A 27,783-nucleotide genomic window follows, 5' to 3' on the forward strand; every position below is an offset into this window, starting at 1 on the left:
TTTCATAAGAAAAATATGTTTTTTTTATAATTCAAACCCCTCTGGTCCTTTCTATCCTGGTTCATTTTCCTTCATATTAACATTTTAAAATTAGTAATATTTCAATTTAAAGGATGGGAATAAAGTTTAGAGTCAGTCTAACACATTTTTAGTAGAGAAATATATATATTTACATAGAAAGAGGGACAAATGAGGAGGAAAGAGGGACAGGGCTCCCAAAGAGGGACAGTTGGGAGCTATGCACAAGTGTTATTTGATCTCTCAGCTGTGTCAGCACAGAAATTTGCCAGTCCTTCACAGACACTGCTAATATGTAAACACGGGATGTTAACCCTTTGTAGAAGTAGACACACTGCAGATTTATTTCAGGAATTCTGTAAGCTGTAACAAAGTAATGTTTTTCTTTCAGGCCCCTTTCACACTGCATATTAGCGGTGCGGTGCAGCAGTCACGTCGTGTGAAACAGGCCTTTGGAGAATACGTTACTTTGCTGTATTCCCCGTCTGGCCTCCGGCCAAGCAGGAAGTGACGCTCACTTCCTGTTTGGTAATGGATGACGTGCGCGGAAGCTTATTTCTGAAATACACTTCCCCCCCATGCGTGACGCAGATAATTGCAGCGGGTTTTTAAAAATTGCGGGCGTTACCATAGACTTACATGACTTCTGCAGATCACCGCAGGAGCCACTCAGTAACAGAGGTATGGAAGCATGTTAGATAAGGCACTTCCAGCGCAGCGTACCGCAATGTGGGGAGTATGAACTCCCCCATAGATTTTCATTAGGCTGCGGTAGCAGCGACTGCACTGCCACAGTGTGAAAAGGCCCTGAAGGTTATTATGCTGCTGCTTATCTTATAGAGCAGAGAGAAAGTTCTGAGTTCAGGTCCACTTGAAAAAGGACACCTGAAGTGAGAGGGATATGGAGGCTGTCATATTTATTTCTATTTAAACAATACCAGTTGCCTGGCACCCATGCTGATCTATTTGGCTGCAGTAGTGTCTGGATCACACCAGAAACAAGCATGCAGCTAATCTTGTTAGATATGACAAATAATGTCAGAAACACCTGATTTGCTGCATGCTTGTTTGGGGTCTATGGCTAAAATTAGAGGCAGAGGATCAGGACAGCCAGGCAACTAGTATTGCTTAAAAGCAAATATAATATGGCAGCCTCCATATCCCTCTCACTTCAATTGTCCTTTAATAACCTCAGGCAAGATGGCCTCGTGTTCCTTGTTTGCTTACCTGATATGTAGCTCTAATATGGGGACTTTGCACAACCCTAAAGCACACCTAGACCATAAAATCATAGCAGAGGCTCCCTACAGTGAAAACTACTTGTCCAGATTATCAGCAATTCCAGCGATTTGAACACGAGAGGAAAGTAGAACTGAATAATCAAACACATTGCTTCCCTATTGGTCAGTGAAGCCATCCAAACCGTAATCCACCTGGGGACCACCCATAGTTAAATCTACGCCGAGCTTGCTGTAACCTGACATGGCATTAGATTTCATTATAGCGGCTAGCGTGCTCCCATCTTGCTTGCATGTGCCTCTGCTAAACTCAGATGTGGAATGACACAATGAGTTTCATCTACCTATCAGAAACTCCTGTAAACACTGTGAGCCAATCACAGTGATCAGAGTAAACCTTTGAAAAATAAGGGTTGATCCTTAATGGCCCAGAGTCTAAAGGACCAATAGGGAGGCCTGAAAGGTCAAGAGGAAGGCTCGGTTCACAGTGTTAAACAGCGGATCGGAAGTGGAACGGATACTGTACACATGAAACGGAGGTGAACGGATCCAATGTTAACCAATGAAACCGTTGACATCTGTCCGGTCGAACGGATCCATTCCGTCCGTTCCGCTGGACGGATTACAACTTTGCTGCAGCCACTAAGCCCAACGGACCGGAAACAGAAGATGAAGCCCTGCACTGGGGGCAATGGAAGAACAGAACGTTTCTTCACACTAGTGAAGTAACAGACCGTTCTGAGGGCTAATCCACTTGGGGTGGGGATCTGGGAAGGATGTGGGGATGCTCCATTGGGGGTGTTGGTCTGGGGGGGATACTTAACTGGGGGTGGGGGTCGACCATTGAGAGCGTGCGGATGAGGGATAGTTTCTTACCAGGCTTCCATCTCTTCCCTTATTGTCCCGTCGCATCATGTGACTACCAAACGTCCTCCTTCCGGGTTGAAGGAGGAAGTGTGATAGTCATGTGACGCTATGCGAGATACAAGGAGGAAGGCAGAAGCTTGGTAAGCTAACCCTCCCTCACCCACCCACTCAGGTGCACAGATCAAAGTAAAAACGGATCCAATCAACCGGTGATCAGATCCGTTTTCATGGATCCTTTAGCCAGTGTGAACGAAGCCTTACAGATCCGGTGAAGCGGAAACCGGATCCGCATTACCGGATCCGTTTGTCTTGAAAATGCAATGTGAACTGAGCAGAAGATTCCACCTGGCACCGGGAGGCTGACTCCGGATGCTTTTAGCAACAACACTAATTTGTGTACCCTTCTCCTTATTCTTAGGTTGTATCTCTCAGGCATACTTCAGATGCCCATTTATTGTAATGCCTGCAATACACGGGTCGACCGGCAGCTCAATTAGTCGCTGGATCGACCCCAGCCGCGTCCCCCGCGGATCGATTACCGCTCGCCCCCGCCGGCGCTTCCTTATCAGAGCTCGATTCCCTGCCATTGTCTGCCGGCGGGGATCAAGCGGACGAGAGTCGAGCGGCTTGATTGGGCCAGCTGATTATTACCAGCTGGCCGGATCAGCTGGTCGATACACGGTACAGAAACATACCGTGTATCCCTAGCTTTACTCCCAACAATCTTTTCTCCAAATTTGCTGCCATTTTGTACAGAAGGGGCTTGATTCACAAAAGAGTGCTAACTGTTAGCACGGCCATTTTCGCGCGAATTTTCAATTGCGAGCGATCGCGAATTTTCGCGTGAAACGGTAACGTTTTCGCGCATAAACGAAAATTTTCGCACGAAAACGATATCGATTTCGCTGTAAAATTCGCGTTTGCGCGCGAAAACGTTATCGTTTCACGCGAAAATTCACAATCGCGTGCAATGCGAAAATTCGCGCAAAAACGGCCGTGCTAACAGTTAGCACTCTTTTGTGAATCAAGCCCAAAGTAATCTACAGAGGCTACAACCAATATTTTTTTCTATGCTCTTCACACAGTCGGAGGCTCTTCACATTAACCCTTTGTACACGCTCATACCGGTCGCCATGTGCATCTCGTTCGCTGTCATGCTGCCAGTGGGGAACCCACCGAACGCAATTGTGTACAACTATGGCCACTGCCAGATCAAAGACATGGTAAGAACTCGGAGGGCTCTACACGCCTAAAGTATAGGACATGTGATAACTACCGTGGTAGCTCAATTATGAAATCGGTTAACGTTAAAGTGTTGAGGTGATGTGACATGATGAGCTAAACGTGTGTATGTACAGTACCAAACATATTACCGGTAATAACCAGGCTGTTTTACTTGATTTATTCTGCTGCATGAAAGAGTTAGGTTCTAGGCATGGAAGTGACAGCTTCTGTCTTGTTGGGAATATAGTAAGCCTCACTGATAAGCTAATTACAGCCATACAAGTTTTCCTGGCAAAATACAACTTCTGAGGGTTGGGAGAGATAAAATACACAAACTATTGACCTTTGCCTAACTCTGGGACACTTAAAGGAAACCGAACGCGTGAGAGTTACACATACCTGGAGCTTCTGCCAGCCCCCTGCAGCCGTCCTGTGCCCGTGCCAGTCCTCAAAGATCCTCGGGTCCCCCGCCGTGGCTGTTTTGCTTCTGCCGACTCGGGCCACTGCGCCTGCGCAGTCCTGGCCACACACGCCCTTGTTCATGCTCCCGTCTGCGAGAGCATCCTGCGCTGTAGGTTTTCTATTACTGCCCCTGCGCAGGACACTCTTGCTGACAGGAGTGCGAAAGAGGAAGTGTGAGGTGCAGTGGCCCGCCGTCAGCAGAAGCGAAACTAAGCCGCAGCGGGGGACCGGAGGATTGTTGAGGACCGGCGCAGGACAGGACGGCTGCAGGGGGCTGGCAGAAGCTCCAGGTAAGTGAAACTCTTTCTCATATGTTCTGTTTAGGTTCCATTTAATAAGCTGCCACTGACTAGAGACAGTAAAACATTCAATTAAGTTTGTAAAAATGTTTAAATATTAAAAAAAAAAACCCTGGGATAATTAAACACAGTCATTTTTAGGAGTAGGAGGATGAATATAATTGGTTATCTCATCGGTTTATTTTCACCTTAGGCTCAGCTAGTGCTTCAATTGCATTATCTTTACATGTACTGTAATATAGCAGATTGTGTAGCGCAGTATTTGTGCCTTATCCTCTTGTTCTCTCCTAGGTAAAGGCTGGTCTCGGAGTGAACCTGATTGGTTTGAGCATCATCATGGTGGCCATCAACACCTGGGGGATCAGTCTTTTCCAGCTGGACACATTTCCAGTTTGGGCAATGATCCACAACAACACAGAGCATTTGTGAGCAGGCCAGAGGCCCAGAGCGACCAGGACTTGCATCAGAAACGGAGAGAAGGCACCAGAGGCCTCTCAGCAGGCCTGGGACAGAGCTGCACACCAAAGTACCAACCAGCACCATCACCACCGACAGCTTCTGACTTGTTTTATGAGTTATAAGTGAACCCGGACTCTGGGGGCTGCCAGCGCTGGTGTGTTTGGAAGCTGCTAGCTATGCTCATCCTATGGCACAGTGATGCAAACTTAAGTCAGGTTGTGTTGACTTCAGCCTTCCTATCAAATGCACTAGAATTTTATAACAGAAATTTCTCTGCAGATGATTGGATTTGTGACTTTAACTCAGCTTTAATTTACTACACATCCCACTTTAGAGCAAATGTACCTCATATGTATTTACGTCCCCGTTACCTGGAACTCAGGCAACGAGGAGGGGGGGGGGGGCTTTGGGAAGAGCCTCCAGCAATTACTGGCAGCCTCCCTGTACCTCCTTGCGGGCTCCTAGTGGCTTTACGGCAGTGCGTGGAACCCGGCGGGTCATGTGACGCGCCGACTTACGTACACAGAGGATGCCAGAGAGACATTAGGAGCCCGCGTGGAGGTTGCCAGACATGGAGGCTCGGTAAGTATTTGGAAGGGAAGATCTGTGCTTTTTTTAGCCAGTTGCTCAAGGTGATCCCTGCCGGTGCCGGATACTGGGGTCTGTTGCTGTATTTTACGTTTTTTCAACAATAGTTGGTCTTTAAATCAGCATGCAAGCCCAGAATCGTTAGCATCTTATTGACTGTCTCTAATAAGAAACCAGGTTGCTAATTCACCAAGGCGAGAAGCCATAGGATGAGCATGACAACCAGGGAAACTGTAAGAAGTAGTAGTGGAACCATACACATAATAAGTATTACATTTTGAAAGGAAATTTTCAACGAGGGTCATTGAGATGCGATTGGCTCAGAGTTCATGCAGAATCATGCACATTCAGTATGGAAAATTATGCAGCTTGAAAATGGACCAGTAGAATCCTGCCAAGGTGAAATTAGATTTATTCAGCTTGAAAATGGGCCAATCTAATTCCACCTTGGCAGGATTCTATTGGCCCATTTTGAAGCTGTGTATATTTCCATGAAAAATGTGCATAATCCAGTATGGATGATTTGCATCTCACTGACCATCGCTAGTAGTGAGTGAAATATAGAGGCTTCGAGCTGCCATCTTTTATTCCCCTTTGAAAAAAATGTTACTTGCTCAGCTGTTGTGCCAACAGCCCACATGTTTCTGGCTGAACCCGGAACATGTATACAGATGAGATATTCTGACCAGATTCTCCCTACTGGCTGCTCCATGCTTGTTCCAGGCCAAAATGAACACAACAGGCAGGCAACTGACATTTTTTTCCCCCTTAAAAGGGATACTTAAATTAGGGGGAAAAAATGAGTTTAACTCACCTGGGGCTTCCCTCAGCCCCCTGCAGCTGCTCGGTGCCCTCACAGCCCCGCTCCGATGCTCCTGGACCCGCCGGCGGCGACTTCTGGTTTCGCCGTCACCGGCCGACAGGCATGGGAACACGAGTGATTCTTCGCGTTCCCAGCCACAATAACCCCCCCTGTACTGCTATTGCAGCCTTCTTGCCGCAATAGCAGCATAGGGGGTGCTATTGTGGCTGGGAACGCAAAGAATGACTCACGTTCCCATGCATGTTGGTCGGTGACGGCAAAACCAGAAGTCGCCGCCGGCGGGTCCAGGAGCATCAGAGCGGGGCTGCGAGGGCACCGAGCAGCTGCAGGGGGCTAAGGGAAGCCCCAGGTGAGTTAAACTCATTTTTTTCCCCTGACTTAAGTATCCCTTTTAAAAAAGGGAATTAATATCCTATATCCTTTAAAAATGTGCCTATTGCAGTTCTGACCTTAAAATAAATCCTTGCTTTTGTTGGAATAAATGAATCCCTTTAGTTCAGCTTCGGACATTGTAAGGATTTTTATCAGCTTGCTTACCCTATTTGGGCATACAAAATACAGCCATACCGCAGTGTCTCTTATGTTGGCCATACACTGGCAGATTGACCTGACCGATTTTCTTTAGATCATGCAGATGAACTAATGGTGATTTTGGGTTACTGAAGCAAAAAGTGCAGTGGAACTTCACCAAAGTGGTTTTTGAACATCCAACCAGGTGCTGAGGTGGGAAAAGTAATGGAGGTTTGTGACACATAACTGCATTTTTAAAGTGAAACATCCCTCCTATTCACTGCAGTGACCACCTGCACCTGTTGATCGGACAGTTATCTGCCATTTCCATCTGCCAGTGTGTGGCCAGCATAAACATAAATCCTGCTATCAACCACTCCACTGTATTAGTCCAGGTGTTGATAAGTAACAATGGCTCCCGACTCGTGCAGTGCTTTACTGATGCTTGAAGATGTAAATTTCTAGGCAGTCTGCACTTCAGACAGTTTAGATTGCGGGAAGCTTGCCATTTTGTGCAAACAGTCTGAAAACTCATAACTGGCAGACAACTAAAACACAAAGGTTTTTTTGTTTTGTTTTTTTTAACAGCACCCGATCACAAAAATATTTGTGCCTCAAAAATATAGGCAAGTGGCATTTAAAAGAAAGGAAGTTGACTTTAGAGAGGGAATACCCAAGTTTAATGGAAGACTGTGCTAGAAGAGCAAGGTGTGGATGCGAAGGCAGACTGTGCTAGAAGAGCAAGGTGTGGATGCGAAGGCAGACTGTGCTAGAAGAGCAAGGTGTGGATGCAAAGGCAGACTGTGCTAGAAGAGCAAGGTGTGGATGCAAAGGCAGACTGTGCTAGAAGAGCAAGGTGTGGATGCAAAGGCAGACTGTGCTAGAAGAGCAAGGTGTGGATGCAAAGGCAGACTGTGCTAGAAGAGCAAGGTGTGGATGCGAAGGCAGACTGTGCTAGAAGAGCAAGGTGTGGATGTGAAGGCAGACTGCACTAGAAGAGCCAAGAGTAGATGTAATGTCATTTCATTAGCTGTTTGGAGTAGCAGGAATAGAGCAGGAAATGACCAGGAAGAGATTTTAGGGTTAAGTCGGAGTAAGTAGAAGGTGCAAAGTGGAGCAGGGCAGAAGCAGAAGAGCAGGGAAGAATACTGAAGGTGCAAATACAAACGTTACCAGATAAAAGGCAAACAGAAGATGCTGTATGTAAACAATGCCAACTGCTGCAGGTTAATATCCCATTCCAGAAGCAAAACTAAGTAGTGCATTACAATATTACATTACTGACAAAGAGGGTATTTTGAACACATTTGCAAACAGTTTCTTCACATTGCAGTTACACTTTAAAACTGAACAGTGAGCTGAGCCAGTATCAAACGGAGGGTGTTGGGGGCTCATCCGGGATTATTGTTTTGGCCAGTAGTATCTGGGATTATCTTTAATTGAAATGTTCAGCTTTCAAATGGAACAACGCAATGAAAAAAGTGGTCAACACAAATTGAATTATTATATTTTTATGGTAACCAAATAAATGAATATTCATTGGGTTTCTTGTAGAATATATGGCAATGGTATGCACTTCCAACATGTAATAATAATAAAACATAATACTTTATTGAACCTGTAAACACTAAAAGCGATCTTTGGAAGAACCCCAACACAACAGAATCTGCAAAATATGCTCCATCAATGTTGGACGAGGGATCTAGGAGGAGTCTGGAAAGCCACCAATAGCAGGCTGACCCACAACATGTGTTTCTACCGAAGAGAGCTTCATCAGATTTGACCAAAAGCTTCCAGTAGTGGATATGTCGCTCCTTCCATCTCCAACCAGTCAGCTTTTAAATATACAGAGGCGCCTAATAGATACACAGGAATTCACTTGTCACTCGGGGGTTTCTTTTTGGCTTCTAAATCCTTCTTGAAGCCTTCCACTTTTTTCCCAATGTCAGGCACCTTACGCAGCAAAAGGGAAAGAAAAGGAGTATTCAGCCAGTTCACATTGTATTATGCAAATCTGAATGTAATCAGTTACAGTGATCTACAGTCACAGAAAAAGGACAGTAATATTTTATATGTGGCCATGCTAAAATCCTGTAGCCCATTATTGTAAATCATTTTTGTTAGGATCCTGAAATTTTAAAAAGTGAACCTGTGGCAACCCCAAGGTAAAAAAACAAAACAAAACAAAAAACAGATACAGGTAGTCCCCGGTTAATGAACGAAATAGGGACTGTAGGTTCGTTCTTAACCTGAATCTGTTCTTAAGTCGGGACACAGTGCCATCTTAGTCCCCTGTAGTTCCCCTGTGTCTCCAGTGTCCCTCTCTGAGTCACTTCTGCCGCCTGTATCTGCTTATACAAGTTTAAAAGCTATTTTGCTTTAAAAAGAATTTAAAATCGATTTTCTCAAGACTAAAGGCTTATTAAAAAAATAAAAAATAAAAAAAAAAAATTTGGACTTGTCTTCACAGAAATCACAGAATCCATGCCATTCATAAGTCAGGTATTCATAAGTCAGGGACTACTAGTACTTGCTTAAGAAAAAAAAAAAAAAAAAAAAAAAAAAAAAAAAAAAACACGTTTATGATCGCGACCGCTCTCCTCTTCATGCACCAGCACAGCCATACTGCGCCTGTGCTAGTACCACCACCAGGGTTGAGGTGCGTACACACATGCGACTATAGTCGTTTGTAACGATCGTTCCCCGATCTTTACCAACGACGATCGTTACAAAAAAACGAACCAACGACTATTAAGGCAAACGACGAACGAGGCAAATCGCTACAAAACAAAGTTCTGTCTTGGCGGATTTTTACCACCGACGATCGTTAGCAAAAGTGGTACATCGTTGGAAACGATCGTTCGTACCAGGCTGGACATGCGCATTTCACTTTTTCTCCAAGGAACTTTACAATTTTATGCGCAGGCGCATTAAGTGCTTTTACGTGGTGTAACGTTCGTTCTAGCGATGTGATCGTTACACACTTTTTACAACTAACTTTACTTCTGTCGTTCGTCAATTAAAAGATCGTTCGTCGTTGACAACGAACGATCGTTGTCGCATGTGTGTACGTAGCATTGCTCTCATGAGTGATTACTCGTGATTTAAATGAGGCTTAATTGGCACCGGTGTGAGGCTTGCAAAACGACCAATAGGACGCATGCAAGCTGTTTGGAACGCAGGGCGGATGGCAGAATTATGGGTAAATAACCCCTTGTATCCCCGCCGCACACCTGTGCCAATTAAGCCACATTTGAATCCCGAGTAATCACGCGATCCTCAGCCACGGTGGTCTCCAGGAGGACACAGGAAGCCTTTAGAGGATCCAGAGACTTCCTTCTTAGGTAAGTATCTTCTTTTTCACCTAAGGCTGGATACACAGTGGTCAATTGCATAACGCACAAGTTAAAAATGTGTGTGAACTGCAATGGAGACTTGACATAGACTTTAATGCAAAGCCTGCACGCAGCAACTTAGAATAATGCAATCAGTTACTGTGAACAGGCCCATAGAATTGTATGGGCAGTAAGTTGACATGCAGAATTTTTCTGCAACGCAACTGAACACTGTGAACCTAGCCTTAAGGCTCATACACACATCAGACTATAGTCTTTGGAAAATGAAAGATCACAGACCAATCTTACCACCCTTCATGTAGTATGAGAGCCATACCTTCACAGTCTTTTCTATGGAGCTGAACTCCACATCAGAAAAAAATCTTTGCAAGATGCTGGACACACAGATGCTGTACAGACACAAAAGATCAGTATTTGCAAAAGATCTGTTCCTGCCAAAAATCCATTCCTGCAAATTGCAATGATAGTCTATGAGATCTGCAGATCATCATACACACACGATTTAACTGACATTCATCTGCAGATCAAGCAATCATCCGCAGAACTGAAAATCCATCCTGGTGGATCTGATCTGCAGATGAATGCCAGTTAAATCATGTGTGTATGATGATCTGCAGATCTCATAGACTATCATTGCAATTTGCAGGAATGGATTTTTGGCAGGAACAAATCTTTTGCAAATACTGATCTTTTGTGTCTGTACAGCATCTGTGTGTGCAGCACCTTGCAAAGATTTTTTTCTGATGTGGAGTTCAGCTCCATAGAAAAGACTGTGAAGGTATGGCTCTCATACTACATGAAGGGTGGTAAGATTGGTCTGTGATCTTTCATTTTCCAAAGACTATGGTCTGATGTGTGTATGTGGCCTTAGGGTTGCCTCGGGTTCACTTTAAAGCACCCCTGATCGGAGGCAAACATATCTAAGGTAAGAACTGAGGCATGTTCCTGCTACAGTGGTTTGCAAAAGTATTTGGCCCCCTTAAAGTTTTCCACATTTTGTCATATTACTGCCACAAACATGAATCAATTTTATTGGAATTCCACGTGAAAGATCAATACAAAGTTGTGTACATGTGAGAAGTGGAACGAAAATCATACATGATTCCAAACATTTTTTACAAATAAATTAATACAAAGTGGGGTGTGCGTAATTATTCAGCACCCTTTGCAATTGCAAAAGTTGCCCATAGGCATTGCCTGATGAGTGCTAATGACTAAATAAAGTGCACCTGTGTGTAATCGAATGTCAATACAAATACAGCTGCTCTGTGACGGCCTCAGAGGTTGTCTAAGAGAATATTGGGAGCAACAACACCGTGAAATCCAAAGAACACACCAGACAGGTCAGGGATAAAGTTATTGAGAAATTTAAAGCAGGCTTAGGCTACAAAAATATTTCCAAAGCCTTGAACATCCCACGGAACACTGGTCAAGTGATCATTCAGAAATGGAAGGAGTAAGGCACAACTGTAAACCTACCAAGACAAGGCGGTCCACCTAAACTCACAGGCCGAACAAGGAGAGGGCAGGTCAGAAATGCAGTCATGGTGACTCTGGATGAGCTGCAGAGATCTACAGCTCAGGTGGGGGAATCTGTCCATAGGACAACTATTAGTCGCGCACTGCACAAAAGTTGGCCTTTATGGAAGAGTGGCAAGAAGAAAGGCATTGTTAAAGCATAAGAAGTCCCTTTTGCAGTTTGCCACAAGCCATGTAGGGGAAACAGCAAACATGTGGAAGAAGGTGATCTGGTCAGACGAGACCAAAATGGAACTTTTTGGCCAAATTGCAAAACGCTATGTGTGGCGGAAAACTAACACTGCACATCACTCTGAACATACCATCCCCACTGTCAAATATGGTGGTGGCAGCATCATGCTCGGGGGGTGGATCTCTTCAGCAGGGACAGGGAAGCTGGTCAGAGTTGGTGGGAAGATGTATGGAGCCAAATACAGTACAATCTTGGAAGAAAACCTCTTGGAGTCTCCAAAAGACTTGAGACTGGGGCGGAGGTTCACCTTCCAGCAGGACAACGACCCTAAACATAAAGCCAGGGCAACAATGGAATGGTTTAAAACAAAACATATCCATGTGTTAGAATGGCCCAGTCAAAGTCTAGATCTAAATCCAATCAAGAATCTGTGGCAAGATCTGAAAACTGCTGTTCACAAATGCTGTCCATCTAATCTGACTGAGCTGGAGCTGTATTGCAAAGAAGAATGAGCAAAGATTTCAGTCTCTAGATGGGCAGACTGCCAGCTGTAATTGCAGCAAAAGGTGGTTCTACAAAGTATTGAGTCAGGGGGCTGAATAATTACGCACACCCCACTATGCAGTTATTTCTTTTTTTAAAATGTTGGTGCATTGCTAATTTATACAAATTGGAAGGCTTAACAGGACCTTTAATGTTCTACTCCAGGCACAAATGTATTCCCAGTCCCCTCAGCGCTGAGTAACACCACAAGTTATTACCAGCGTGTAAACGTCTGGACTAGCTGCCGTGTACATTTTTTCTTTCCAAGTAAAGCAAATCTTTAGCGTAAAGAAAACAAAAAGTCTGAAACTTACCTATGGAGAGGGAAGGCTCTGGATCCTATTGAGTCTTCCGTGTCCCTTCTCAGTCCCTTTGTTCCAGTGCTGTACCCCGGTGAAGTTATGCCACCTTTTAGAGTTCTCCGGAGTCCAAGTGTTCCCAAAGAGGGATGTCTCCATACGGCTCATGCGCAAGCACATGCTCACACATGCGCAGTACAAAGCCGTCCCTCTTCCGAGGGTTCCCAAAGGCGCATTCGACCAACTGGTGGAACAGGAGGGACAGCGCTGGGAGAGGGAAGGCTCTATAGGATCCAGAGCCTTCACTCTCCATAGAAGAGTATCAGACTGATTTCCCACTGAATTCCGAGGTAGGAGAGAAAAAAAAAAATCTTTACTCGCCTGGGGCTTCTTCCAGCCCCTTGAAGTCCATCAGGCCCCACGCTGATGCTGCGTTCTCCTCCAGCAAGCTGCATTCAGTATCGGAAGCTCGCTGACCCAGGCCAGTTCCAGAGCTTCTGTGCATGCCACAATTGCGCTCCCATGGCGGAGAGTGTTCTATGCAAGCGTGGGACCTGATAGACTTTAAGGGGCAGGAAGGCTCCACCAGTGGTCTATCTTCTCTGTGCACCCCTGTCCCTATGACTACAGTCCCCCTCTTGTCACGTAACTCAATGCACTACTCCGTGCCTCATGAGGCCTGACTGAGGGGTCTTTATGAGGCCCACAGCAGACCCCCATATTGCCAAAAACCACATACAATGCCCATCCCCCAGGCTACGAGTTCCATAGCAGCCGCTATGGCTGCTACGATGATCCCTACACCAGTAGACAGTAGAATATCAGTAGTATTACAGATATTCTACTATCGCCTGAGCTAACCTCTCTCACACTAACCCTCCACACACACCACGGAGCAGGACACCGTGCACACACAGGACAACACCTAGGACAGGAGGAGGACAGCAGCTGAACGCACAGGCTCCCAGGAGGAGGTGAGTGATAGTGACTACCGCTAATTATATTTGTACAGGGACAGTGCAGGATGACACTGGGGAGTGCAGGGAGTTCCCGACCGAAGCAGGCGCGCTGAGTGCCAAGACTGGGAGCCTCATAGCAGCAATGTAATGCTGCTCGGGGCGCGTAGTGGTAATTCAGGGCTCCAGCGGTTGCGTGACCCCGAATTACATCTCCCTCAAAGTTGCGACAACTCGGAATAGTATTTAACGCTGCCGGAGAGTTTTCCAGCCTTATCAGTGTAGCATAGCAAGTGCTATGAACTTATGCCTGCTAATTGGCAATGACAAGCGGCACAGCCATAGACTATAATGGGAATTAGTCTATAGCGGCGCTCAGTGAGTAACGTTGGGGCCGTCAGAAGACGGAGCTGAAGTTACTTAAAAAACACTGTAATTCGGCCTCCAGCAATCGCTGGAAGCCGAATTATATCATTCCCCCACTATCCATGGCGGCCTGGAGGGGGAATAGTAATTAACACGGCCGGGACTTGTGCAGCAGCAGGCTAAGCCATGTATCGGCTGTATCCTGCGCCCAAGTCTCCCGGCGCCGATTTCAAATGTACTCATACTACATGGAGATGGTAAAATTGGTCATTGATTGGCAAATGTGTATAAAAAACTAAATTGTTGCTCTACAGTAAGATAACCTAGGCCAGTGATGGCTAACCTTGGCACTCCAGCTGTGGTGCAACTACAAGTCCCATGAGGCAATGCAATACTCTGACAGCTCTAAGCATACATCGAAGAGTCAGAGGCATGATGGGATTTGTAGTTTTGTCACAGCTGGAGTGCTGTCAAGCCATCACTTACCTAGGCTATAAGAAGAATGCCAACACCTAAAAACAGAGCTGCAGCACGGTGGCCAAGATTATACTGTGGTTTAACAAGACATGTTCCACTAACAGCAGGCCTCACAATGGTCAACCCACATAGTTAAGTGCACTCTGCGTCATATCCTGAGATTGTCTTTTGCAAATAGACATATGAATGCTGACAGCGGTGCTGCAAAGGTTGAAGGATTGGGGGGTGTCATCCTGTCAGTGCTCAGACACAGCACGGTGGCATAGTGGTTAGCACTCTCGCCTTGCAGCGCTGGGTCCCCGAGTCGAATCCCAGCCAGGGCACTATCTGCAAGGAGTTGTATGTTCTTCCGGTGTCTGCGCAGGTTTCCTCTGGGCACTGAGTAACTGAGGGTTAAGAGGCTGGCCAAGCATTTCCCCAGACCTAAATCCTATTGAGCTTCAGTGGAGCACCCTCAGATGGAAGGTAGGGGGGTGCAAGGTCTCTAACATTCACCAGCTTTGTAATGGAGTGGTGGAGGAAGATTCCAGTAGCAACCAGTGAAGCTCTACTGAACTCCATGCCCAAGAGACAAGGCAGTGCTGGAACATAATGGAGGGCACACAAAATATTAATACCGTGGGCACAATTTTGACATTCTTCACTTAAGGGGTGTACTCACTTTTGTTGCCAGCGCTTTAGACATTGATGGCTGTTTGGGTTTTTTCTCACACATGTGAATCAGACAGCAGCCTATTGTTTTCAACAGGCTGCGCTTCCCCCCGTTAAATTCGCATGCAGGGAAACAAAGAAAATTGCCCCCAGTGGAAACAAGCCCTTAGCAAAGTTTGGCTCCTTTGGGGAGGAAAAAAACAAAAACCAAAGACAAGACAATCTTATTGTTCCATGCTGTACTCACGTCATAGTTCTGTGCCAGGTACATCCCTACCACATTGCCAAGCGCAAACCCCAACTGATGGAAAAGGAGAGAGAGTCATTAATTGCACAGCCACGTAAAAATACACTGCAAAGAGGACAAACATTTCTGTGTATACATCTCTCCCAATATTGATGTGCATGAAGAGGGGAGGGGTGCAAGATCGAGGAGGCCTAAAAATCACTTTTTTTTCCCTATTTGTTTTATTACAGTCACGGATAAACAGGCACTTAGGCACTAGTTTAGTTGAGGGGACCCAGCGGGAAACCTCATAGACCAACGGCCACTTCCGGTTTGCATCAGTCTGGTCCTGTCCACTATTTTGTAAGAAATAGGGGACCCGGGGGGAAACACTAAAGCTAAAATTGCACACCAGGCCCTCGCCCGCAGCCTTCAGGCACGGCCCTTGCTTTGGCTACCACTTCCGTTCGTGCAACTTTACTAAACTTAGGGCAGAGACACACTGCAGAGCACTTTGTTCAGTTTTCATTTTTAAAGAAACGTTCCCATTCACTTGTATAAAAATCGTGGTAAAATTGCCTCGATCATGATTTTTGCCACAATTTTCATGTAAGTCAATGGGAGCAGGTTTTTAAAAATGGATTGAAAAGGTCACTGCAAGGTCTCTGCCCTAAGGTCCGGTTCACTTGGCACTAAAAACAGTCCATTTAGCAGCGCTAGACGAGCCAGATCCTAACAGTGGTGAACAGATCCTATGTTACTCAATAGGATCCATTCACATTGCTCTATTAGGCCTAGTGCACACCGGAACGTTTCCGCTGCGGTTTGCGATCTGCTTGCGGGTGCGGATCTGCTTGGGTAATGTATTTCAATGGGCTGGAGCACACCAGAGCGGGAGGCGTTTTGCAGAAACGCATACTCCCGGGCTGCTGCAGATTTTGGATTGCGGATGCGTTTCTGCCTCAATGTTAAGTATAGGAAAACCGCAAACCGCTCTGAAAAACGGCACTTCAGAGCGGTTTGCCAGGCGTTTTTTGTTACAGTAGCTGTTCAGTAACAGCTTTACTGTAACAATACATGAAATCTACTACACCAAAACCGCTAGACAAAACCGCAAAACGCTAGCTGAAACGCTGCAGAAAAAGAAGAAAAAGCGTTTCAAAATCTGCTAGCATTTTGCGGATCTGCTAGCGGGTTTTGGTGTGCACCAGGCCTTAGAGTGGATCCGTTTGGCAGGTTCCACCAAACAGACCACAAGTTTGGGAAGGCTGCGATAATTCAGGAGGGACGGACAAGTTGCATTGCCCGCACGCTAACCGAACGGATCGAAAACTGATGCCCGATCCATTTCACGGATCGGTTTTTAATCCGACCAGTGTGAACCGGGTTTTATTCAGCTGGTAGTGGGGATCATTTTCCCTGCTGGGTCCCCTATTCCTTACAAACTAGTGGTTGCAACCATATAGTTGCAAGCAGTCGTGGGCATAGGTCCCCTCCAATAGACTATACTAGTACTTACAGCACTGTTAACTAAAATCATCAAAGGGTCTGAACCGGAACTTTGCATTGGGCCATTCAGGTTAGGAAGCAAATGATTAAGCAAATGGATTTACTCAGAAGCTTCATTTACTAATCAAGCTGTCTATTCATTAATCAATAGAGTCTGAATCTGGATAGTTTTGTGGGAAAATCCAGTTATTCCAAAACCTTCCAACTTCCAAACCTTGTGCTGCCCTGAGAGTCAGAGCTTTGAGCTGTAGCTCTGCCTCTCCTGACGTCAATCGCCGTGCGGATCTCCGCCTCTCCCCGCCCCTTTCTGAAGGAAGAGTGAGAGGGATGGGGAGAGGCAGCGATTGACATCAGTAGAGGCAGAGCTACCGCAGAAAGCTCTGCCTCTTTTAGGAAGCGCTGCCCGGATTGCGCCCCAGGGATTTGGTGGGGGGGTCGAAAGCCCTCGTTTTGCAGCGGGGATGCGGCGGTTTACCTATGCCGAGACTTCTGAAGCGGAATACAAGGTAAAAATAGCACATTTTATTCACTTCAGATTCTCTTTAAAGCCTATTTAGTAAAAAAAAAATGGCCTGGTCACTAAGGGGGGGGGGGGGGGGGGGGGCGGGGGCAGAGGGTGACCAGTGGTTAAGTGGTTAAACTAAAGATCACGTGTCCAATATCCATTTATATGCTTTCCCCAAATACACGGAAGGGAGTGGAGTGGCAACACCCGTGGCCCAAGGGTGTTCTGTGAGAGTACAAACCTTACAGTCCATTACATCATATTCCTGACACCAAGCAAACTCACAGTTCCAAACTATACAGAGAAGTCTGTAAAGCACATTACACTCATTATACTAATACCTACATTAACCATGCACTCTTGTATTTGTGAAACAAAAACTACATTAGCAAAACACTCACCACGAACTGTAACATGACTGCAGCTTTTCCAGCAAGATCAATGCTTCGGTAGGACAACTATTTTAGAACACTAAAACTTCCTACTTCCGCAGGAAACTCTAAAGCAGCCATCTTTATGTAGGGCAAAGGGCTGCAAGAACAGGAGTGAGTTTTCTGTACAGTATGTTGCTGTGCTGTGCTGTGCTACGAGGGCCTCTAGTGGTCAATATCGAGAAAGCAGATATTTGGCAGTAAAAGGGTTGTGTGTCTATTTGGTCAGTTGTTTTTGTCCTTGTTTTCTCAGGCAGAGAAAACATCAGCCACAGTGCTTATAAAAAATTAGCTGGATCCACTGCGAAATTAAGTATGAAAATTTTGCCTGCTCATCCGTTATTGCAAACAATGATATTCCCTCATACAGTGGCGTAGCTAAGGAGCTCTGGGCCCTGGTGCGAGTTTTACATTGCCCCCCCCCCCACAGCACTCTATACATAACAATTGATATGACGCACCAAAACCTGACAAGGACAACCACAGTGTCAGAGATGGGAGAAGGGGATGGGGAACAGCTTGTTAATGCTTGCTACTATTTAAAGAACCTATAGACGTGATTATTACAAGCACAGGACCAATAAAGAGCTAATACTGAGATTGAGGGAGGCCCTGTGGGATCCGTCTGGCCCAAGGGCCCCGATGCGCTCGCAACCTCTGCAACCCCTATTGCTACGCCACAGTGGGCGGTATCAGAGGAGGTGAATTCTGGGCTGGGTTGAAGGACTGCTTCAGCCTAGAGGGAAGTTGTTTAGCTCTGGCTTATTTTGGCCACTAACAATACAATTCAGCAAACGATGATCGTTTACAAATGATCATTCATGAACGATTATTCATATGAACTATTGGAAATGATCATTTGGGACCACTAGCGGATAACAATCTGACCAAACCAATCAGATTAATGAAATTGATTCAATTTTTGAATCAATTTCGTCAATCTGATCTGATTGGTCAGGAGATTTTTGTCCGCTAAGTTGACCACTTATGATACAATTTGCCAAACGATCGCTTACATATGATTATTTGTATGAACGATTGGAAATAATTGTTTGGCCCACTATTGCACAAAAATCTCCAAACCAATCTAATCAGATTGACGGGATAGATCCAAAAATCACCAGCACCATTTGTCATCCTTATCAGTGACACCGGCGCTCCTCCATTGGACCGGACCATTCCCTTGGCCCACATATTGTTGTATGTTTGCAAGGAGGTCACCTCTGTAACCTCTCACTGTTAGGTCAGGGCCACTGCCTGATGACCTGACCTGCCCCTTTCATGGATTCAGGTGACTGGTTTGACATTGGTGTGGTGTGGATTGACTATAGTTGCCCACTAACGATACAATTTACTGAATGATCGTTTACAAATGATTCTTCATATGAACGATCGGAAATGATCAGTTGGAACCTCTAATGGATAGAAATCTCCTAACCAATCTGATCAGATTGACCAGATTGAACTGAAAATCGGATTGATTTCATGAATCTGATTAGATTGGTTAGAAGATTTTTTCCATTAGTGATCATACAATCACTTCCGATCGTTCATATGAAGAATTGTTCACAAGCGATCGTTCAGCGAAATTTCATCGTTAGTGGCCACCCTATGACTGATTCATTATATGGGCCCATATGCAATTCACTTTTTCCTTCTGAGTTTTCCCCTAGGTCAGGGGTCCCCAACCCCCGGTCCGCGACCCAATACCGGGCCGCGGGAGGTTTCGCACCGGGCCTCGGCAAATCCCCTGCCTCACAATGATTTTTTTGCTGGTGACTACCGTCCCGCCCCTCCTTCATTAGCCGCGAGTGCACGCGGCTATATCTCCGCCTGCACGCATTAGAGCGCAGCCGCGGAAGCCGGAAGTCACGCCCAGCCCATCCCATCTTTCTCGGCGTCAGCGTGTGTAGCCTATGCAGCTGCGCTTTTCCCGGGCAGCGTGAGGCAGCGAGACAGGGGGATAGCGTGCCGTGATAGCGTGGCCGCGGCGGACCGTATTCAAAATACATTCTCTTCTCGGTAAGGCGGCTGTCTATATACCAGCGTTTTTCCACTTTTGAATCTAGCCTCACTACCTGTTCCGATACTTCTGTGCTGCATAGGTCAGGCCTTAGGCCTGGGATTGTTACACATGCAATTTAACAAGTATGCAGTGATCATAGTTATGTGCAGTTTTTGATCCACCTCTTGCTGGCTTGTTTGCGGGCTAACTATACTTGCTATACTGGGCTAACTATACTTGCTATACTGGGCTAACTATACTTGCTATACTGGGCTAACTATACTTGCTATACTGGGCTAACTATACTTGCTATACTGGGCTAACTATACTTGCTATACTGGGCTAACTATACTTGCTATACTGGGCTAACTATACTCGCTATACTGGGCTAACTATACTTGCTATTCTGGGTTAACTATACTTGCTATACTGGGTTAACTATACTTGCTATACTGGGCTAACTATACTTGCTATACTGGGCTAACTATACTTGCTATTCTGGGCTAACTATACTTGCTATTCTGGGCTAACTATACTTGCTATTCTGGGCTAACAATACTTGCTATTCTGGGCTAACTTTATTTGCTATTCTGGGCTAACTATACTTGCTATTCTGGGCTAACTATACTTGCTATTCTGGGCTAACTATACTTGTTATACTGGGCTAACTACTGGCTATACTGGGCTAACTATACTTGCTATACTGGGGTAACTATACTTGCTATACTAGGCTAACTGTACTTGCTATACTGTGGTAACTGTACTTGCTATACTGGGGTAGCTATACTTGCTATACTAGGCTAACTGTACTTGCTATACTGGGGTAACTACTGGCTATACTGGGGTAGCTATACTTGCTATACTAGGCTAACTGTACTTGCTATACTGGGGTAACTATACTTGCTATACTAGGCTAACTGTACTTGCTATACTGGGGTAACTACTGGCTATACTGGGGTAGCTATACTTGCTATACTAGGTTAACTGTACTTGCTATAGTGTGGTAACTGTACTTGCTATACTGGGCTAACTGTACTTGCTATACTGTGGTAACTGTACTTGCTATACTAGGCTAACTGTACTTGCTATACTGTGGTAACTGTACTTGCTATACTGGGGTAACTATACTTGCTATACTAGGCTAACTGTACTTGCTATACTGTGGTAACTGTACTTGCTATACTAGGCTAACTGTACTTGCTATACTGTGGTAACTGTACTTGCTATACTGGGGTAACTATACTTGCTTTACTAGGCTAACTGTACTTGCTATACTGTGGTAACTGTACTTGCTATACTGGGGTAACTATACTTGCTATACTAGGCTAACTGTACTTGCTATACTGTGGTAACTGTACTTGCTATACTAGGCTAACTGTACTTGCTATACTGTGGTAACTGTACTTGCTATACTAGGCTAACTGTACTTGCTATACTGTGGTAACTGTACTTGCTATACTAGGCTAACTGTACTTGCTATAGTGTGGTAACTGTACTTGCTATACTAGGCTAACTGTACTTGCTATACTGTGGTAACTATACTTGCTATACTAGGCTAACTGTACTTGCTATACTGTGGTAACTGTACTTGCTATACTGGGGTAACTATATTTGCTATACTAGGCTAACTGTACTGGCTATACTGTGGTAACTGTACTTGCTATACTGGGGTAACTGTACTTGCTATACTAGGCTAACTGTACTTGCTATACTGTGGTAACTGTACTTGCTATACTGGGATAGCTATACTTGCTATACTAGGCTAACTGTACTGGCTATACTGTGGTAACTGTACTTGCTATACTGGGGTAACTGTACTTGCTATACTAGGCTAACTGTACTTGCTATACTGTGGTAACTGTACTTGCTATACTAGGCTAACTGTACTTGCTATACTGTGGTAACTGTACTTGCTATACTAGGCTAACTGTACTTGCTATACTGTGGTAACTGTACTTGCTATACTAGGCTAACTGTACTTGCTATAGTGTGGTAACTGTACTTGCTATACTAGGCTAACTGTACTTGCTATACTGTGGTAACTATACTTGCTATACTAGGCTAACTGTACTTGCTATACTGTGGTAACTGTACTTGCTATACTAGGCTAACTGTACTTGCTATACTGTGGTAACTGTACTTGCTATACTGGGGTAACTATATTTGCTATACTAGGCTAACTGTACTGGCTATACTGTGGTAACTGTACTTGCTATACTGGGGTAACTGTACTTGCTATACTAGGCTAACTGTACTTGCTATACTGTGGTAACTGTACTTGCTATACTGGGATAGCTATACTTGCTATACTAGGCTAACTGTACTGGCTATACTGTGGTAACTGTACTTGCTATACTGGGGTAACTGTACTTGCTATACTAGGCTAACTGTACTTGCTATACTGTGGTAACTGTACTTGCTATACTGTGGAAACTTTACTTGCTATACTGTGGAATCTAAGAAAAAAGGGGGGGCTGCTGCCGCCAACACTAGCCACGCCCACTCACGCCCCGGAGAAAATTTTGGTCGGGATAGTAGGCCCCTGGCTCAAAAAGGTTGGGGACCCCTGCCCTAGGTGATATTTCCAGTATTTGTCAATATAATGCGTTTTTAACCACCAGCAAGCAAAAAAATACTCAGCCTTGATAATTCATACTGTGTGTGTGCCACTGCCAGGCCCAGCACATTCAGTGACTACCTGTGTGTGTGACAGGTGCACATTGTAATACCCATTACTGCATATACCTACCTACCTGTTGTTCACAGTGCACCCACCTACCTACGTGAATTGAGTGCACGCAGTGTCACTGTGTGCCTGTCCGCTACCTGTCTGTGTGTGACATAATACGCATCACTGCATGTACCTACCTACCTGTTGTTCACAGTGCACCCACCTACCTACGTGAGCGCACGCAGTGTCACTGTGCCTGTCCGCTACCTGTCTGTGTGTGACAGGTGCATATTGTAATACCCATTACTGCACATACCTACCTACCTGTTGTTCACAGAGCAACCACCTACCTACGTGCGTTGAGCGCACGCAGTGTCACTATGCCTGTCCGCTACCTGTCTGTGTGTGACAGGTGCACATTGTAATACCCATTACTGCACATACCTACTTACCTGTTTTTCACAGTGCACCCACCTACCTGCGTGAGCGCACGCAGTGTCACAGGTGCACATTGTAATATCCATCACTGCATATACCTACCTACCTGTTGTTCACAGTGCACCCACCCACCTACATGAGATGAGCGAACGCAGTGTCACTGTGCCTGTCTGCTATCTGTCTGTGTGTGACAGGTGTAGAGTTGGGCCGAACCTCCGATTTTAGGTTCGCGAACCGGGTTCGCGAACTTCCGCGGAAGGTTCGGTTCGCGTTAAAGTTCGCGAACCGCAATAGACTTCAATGGGGATGCGAACTTTGAAAAAAAAAATTTATGCTGGCCACAAAAGTGATGGAAAAGATGTTTCAAGGGGTCTAACACCTGGAGGGGGGCATGGCGGAGTGGGATACACGCCAAAAGTCCCCGGGAAAAATCTGGATTTGACGCAAAGCAGCGTTTTAAGGGCAGAAATCATATTGAATGCTAAATGACAGGCCTAAAGTGCTTTAAAACATCTTGCATGTGTATACATCAATCAGGTAATGTAATTAAGGTACTGCTTCACACTGACACACCAAACTGTTCACTGAACAGAACAGGTATGCAGTGGCGGGTTCACTGAACAGAACAGGTATACAGTGGTGGGTTCACTGAACAGAACAGGTATGCAGTGCCGGGTTCACTGAACAGAACAGGTATGCAGCGGCGGGTTCACTGAACAGAACAGGTATACAGTGGCAGGTTCACTGAACAGAACAGGTATGCAGTGGCGGGTTCACTGAACAGAACAGGTATACAGTGGCGGGTTCACTGAACAGAACAGGTATGCAGTGGCGGGTTCACTGAACAGAACAGGTATACAGTGGCGGGTTCACTGAACAGTACAGGTATGCAGTGGAAGGTTCACTGAACAGGTATGCAGTGGTGGGTTCACAGTACCGGTATCCAGTGGTGGGTTCACAGAACAGGTATGCAGTGGTGGGTTCACAGTACAGGTATGCAGTGGTGGGTTCACAGAACAGGTATGCAGTGGTGGGTTCACAGAACAGGTATGCAGTGGCGGGTTCACTGAACAGGTATGCAGTGGTGGGTTCACAGAACAGGTATGCAGTGGTGGGTTCACAGAACAGGTATGCAGTGGTGGGTTCACTGAACAGGTATGCAGTGGTGGGTTCACAGTACAGGTATGCAGTGGTGGGTTCACAGAACAGGTATGCAGTGGTGGGTTCACAGAACAGGTATGCAGTGGTGGGTTCACAGAACAGGTATGCAGCCAGGGACAAGCTAAGCCTAACTAATCTTTCCCTATGAGAGAGAGTGTGCAGCAGCTCGCCCTACTCTCACTAATGCAGGCACACGAGTGACCGTAATGGTCGCCGCTGCCTGCCTTTTAGTAGGGGGGGAGTTGCTCCAGGGGCTAGTGTAGCCTAATTGGCTACACTTGGCCTGCTGACTGTGATGTAGAGGGTCAAAGTTGACCCTCCATGGTGCATTATGGGGCAAACCGAACTTCCGCAAAGGTTCGCCTGCGGGACGCAAACGCGAACCACGGAAGTTCGCATGGAACCGTTCGCAGGCGAACCGTTCGGCCCAACTCTAGACAGGTGCACATTGTAATACCCATTACTGCCTATACCTACTGTTGTTCACAATGCACCCACCTACCTACATGAATGAGCACACGCAGTGTCACTGTGCCCGTACGGTACCTGTCTGTGTGTGACAGGTGCACATTGTAATACCCTTCACTGCATATACCCACCTGTTGTGTTCAGTGCACCCACCTACCTTCGTGAGTGCACGCAGTGTGATATACCACTCCGTGCATACCTGTTAACTGCACCTGTGTAACTGCACATTGTATTAGTCAAGTCAGTGCATACCTTTCACTTCACCCCCCCCCCCCGATATGGACACAACGGGCAAAACAGGTAGAGGCAGAGGTAGAGGCAGACCCAGAGGAAGGCCACCTGGCAGGTCTGTGCGAGGTCGTGTTGATGTGATTTTGTGCGGCCCTGGCCCAAAGTACAGTGCTCAGAAGAAGGCACATCCCATCAACTCCAAAGATTGTCAGGACGTGGTTGACTATTTAACACAGAACACCTCATCTTCCGCAGCCACCAGCGCTACTACAAGCACCACATCCGCTGCATTTGACACTTCGCAGGAGTTAATTGGTGGGGAATTAACTGATTCATAGCCATTATTGTTACAACCAGATGAAAGCGCTAAGCAATTTACACCACCTCATATGTCTGAATTAGGCGGCGACACTATGGACGTAACGTAGGAGGAGGATGAATTACCTGCTGTTGGTGCATTTTTGTAGGTGTCTGAGGCAAGCGAAGCTGGGCAGGATGATTATGATGATTGTGATGATACGGATCCCACATGGGTTCCTAAGAGACATGATGACCAAGGGGACAGTTCAGAGGGGGAGTCAGAGAGGAGTAGGAGGAGACGAGTTCCTGAAAGAAGCAGGGGGAACTTGTCATCAGAAACAGCTGTTGGCAGTGTCCAGCGCCATGTATCGCCACCTATGGACAGCCAGCCAACATGCCCTTGAACGTCAGCTGCTGATGCCACCATAGTGCCATCACCCCAGGGGGGGGGGGGCTCAGCGGTTTGGAAATTTTTTAATGTGTCTGTCTCAGATCGAAGCAATGCCATCTGTTCTCTCTGCCTCCAAAAATTGAGCCATGGAAAGGCCAACACTCACGTAGGGACAAGTGCCTTACGAAGGCACATGGTGAAAAGGCACAAACTGCAATGGGAAGAGCACCTGAGCAAAAGCAGCACACAAAAGAAAAGCCACCCTCCTTCTCCTCTTCCTCCTTCAGGTGCAGCATCTTCAGCCGCTTTCTCCCTTGCACCTTCACAGCCACCCTCCTCCACTCCGCCTCTGCCCTTGAGCGGTTCCTGCTCCTCTGCCCACAGCAGCCAGGTGTCCGTGAAGGAAATCTTTGAGCGGAAGAAGCCAATTTCTGCCAGTCACCCCCTTTCCCGGCATCCGACAGCTGGCGTGGCGTAACTGTTAGCTCGCCAGCTGTTACCATACCAGCTGGTGGACTCTGAGGCCTTCCGTAAATTTGTGGCCTTTGGGACACCACAGTGGAAGATGCCAGGCCGCAATTATTTCTCTAAAATGCTGGGTATACACAGCTGGATTCTGAGGTGATAAGATGGTTAGATAGCTAATTTCCGACATATCCGATCACCGTTCGATCGTTTTGCCGCTCAATTTGTCATTGAAGTGAATTGAAAAAAGATGAGAAAAATGAACGGAAGATAAGAGTATCGAGCGGGCAAAACTATCGGGTGCAGAATCGAGCGTCATAATTGACCCGTGTATTCACAGCATTACTCCTTTGTATTACCCATTCAGTTAGCATGTGTACTTTTGTGCAATATTGTCTATTTACAAATTACAAGTTCCCAAAATACAGTTTATCTGCTCTGAAAGCTGCCATTACATTGTATTTAAGCTGCTTTTTATTATATATTAAAATCTTCGGGCTGGTTCACACAGGTGTCTGCCGAGCTTTTGCTCGGCAACACGTTCAAACGCTGGTGTTTAAACACCAGCGATTAAATGCTAGCTTTTGAAGGCTTTTGGGAAGCCTTAAAGGCTAGCGGTTAGGGTCCCTACACTGGTTTGCCAGCGTTTAACGGTTCTGAAAGCAACATGTTGCTTTTGAGACGAGACGCCGGGATCTACTGCCAGGCTTTCACGAAAGACTGCAAAAGCTTGTCCTAAACGCTTCCATTCACTTGAATGGGATGGCGGTAAATCCCAAAAAAGTCACGTCTAAAGTGTTGTGTTAAACGCTGCAAAAAGAACCATGTGAATCAGCCCTTCTAGTGAATTCTTCTGAAGTGTGTGCATGCTTGAAGCAGAGAAAGCTTGTTTTCAGTTGTTACACACAATGTAATGCTAGGTACACACTATGAGATTTACTGTCAGATTGATTATTTCCAACATGTCCAATCTGATTTCTGATCGATTTCCGATGGAGGCGAAAATCGGAAATCAGATCGGACATGTTGGAAATAATCGATCTGACAGTAAATCTGCCAGAAAATCTCATAGTGTGTACCTAGCATAATAAATGAGGAATGTAAGCAAAAGATAATGTTATCTCCTCTGTGGATGCGGATCTTAAGCTGAAGGAGCTTTTCAGTGTAGAGCAAAGTGGTGTGTTTAACTGTCTGAATGCTGTTCTGCTACAATTTATTTATTTATAATTATTTATTGTGATAGTAGTTTTAAAGCTATAAGGAAACTTTTAGAGCAAAGAAGAAATGCTGAGACCACTTTAAATTTAAAATGGAAATGCATTAAATGCAAAACAAATGTATTACCTCTATCTGTACACAAGAGGTCAGTATTACCATACACTACACAGCCAAATCATTCTATTCCTCCATACATCAAAAGTTTGCTTTCCTAAAACAGAAAGAATTTGCGATAATTCAGGTTGGAGTGAGCTCGAGATGTCTCCCAGGCACCACTGCTGAATATATGCAAATTAACCATTGTACCCTTAGAAGCTAAACACACCTCCAGAACCGCTGGAATGCAATGATGTGTCAGCTTGTTGATATGTACAGAGCCAAAATCATACATCACTTAAGGGCCTGAGACCACTAACACAGTTGTGTCCGCTTTTCAGTTACACATCAATGTTACAGATGCTGAAAAGCGGACAGAAGCGGACACAACTGCGCACAACTGCGTTAGTGGGCTCAGGCCCTAATGAAGAAAGGTTTGGAATCAGGATGATACAATTTATTGGCTAACGTAGTACAAAAGGAGTAAGCTTTCGGCTATGAAGCCTTCATCAGACTTGACTGACATAATTTAGAACACACAGCTTATATACACTGGACATTAAAATGAGATAAAATGAGATACATTGTTCAGCAAACATAAATAAATGTCATTGGATGCCTTAAAAAGAGACTGAAGCGAGAATAAATCTCGCTTCTTGTCTCATAGTCAGCAGGGGCATGTGTGCCCCTGCTAAAACGCCGCTATCCCAAGGCTAAACGAGGGTCCCTGACCCCCCAACCCCCCCCCCCCCCCCCCCCCCTGCAAAATCTACGACAAACTTGGTCGTAGATTTTGCTGCTCTTGAGGCAGGGCTAATGGC

The 27,783-nt window shown here is 45.7% G+C and overlaps 2 protein-coding genes across 2 annotated transcripts in view; one reads left to right on the top strand and one right to left on the bottom strand.

Annotated features, from left to right (window-relative positions):
• The window catches only part of SLC13A4 (solute carrier family 13 member 4), an 80,387-nt gene extending 75,552 nt beyond the window's left edge, over positions 1–4,835 (top strand). Inside the window, exons 15-16 of the mRNA XM_068277896.1 lie at positions 3,209–3,346; positions 4,400–4,835. Of these exons, the coding sequence (XP_068133997.1) occupies positions 3,209–3,346; positions 4,400–4,537 (276 nt within the window). The 3' untranslated portion in view covers positions 4,538–4,835. The remainder of the gene's footprint in view (positions 1–3,208; positions 3,347–4,399) is intronic.
• Positions 4,836–8,077: 3,242 nt separating this feature from the next.
• Positions 8,078–17,597, bottom strand: STMP1 (short transmembrane mitochondrial protein 1). The gene is made up of 3 exons (XM_068273001.1): positions 17,489–17,597; positions 15,095–15,148; positions 8,078–8,441 (listed from the first exon to the last, which is right to left on the bottom strand). Exons 1-3 carry the CDS (start codon positions 17,501–17,503, stop codon positions 8,364–8,366), a joined length of 147 nt encoding a protein of 48 aa, XP_068129102.1. The 5' UTR covers positions 17,504–17,597; the 3' UTR covers positions 8,078–8,363.
• Positions 17,598–27,783: the final 10,186 nt, after the last annotated feature.

This window comes from Hyperolius riggenbachi, chromosome 3 (assembly GCF_040937935.1).
Source record: "Hyperolius riggenbachi isolate aHypRig1 chromosome 3, aHypRig1.pri, whole genome shotgun sequence".
In the NCBI taxonomy this organism is placed as follows: Eukaryota; Metazoa; Chordata; class Amphibia; order Anura; family Hyperoliidae; genus Hyperolius; species Hyperolius riggenbachi.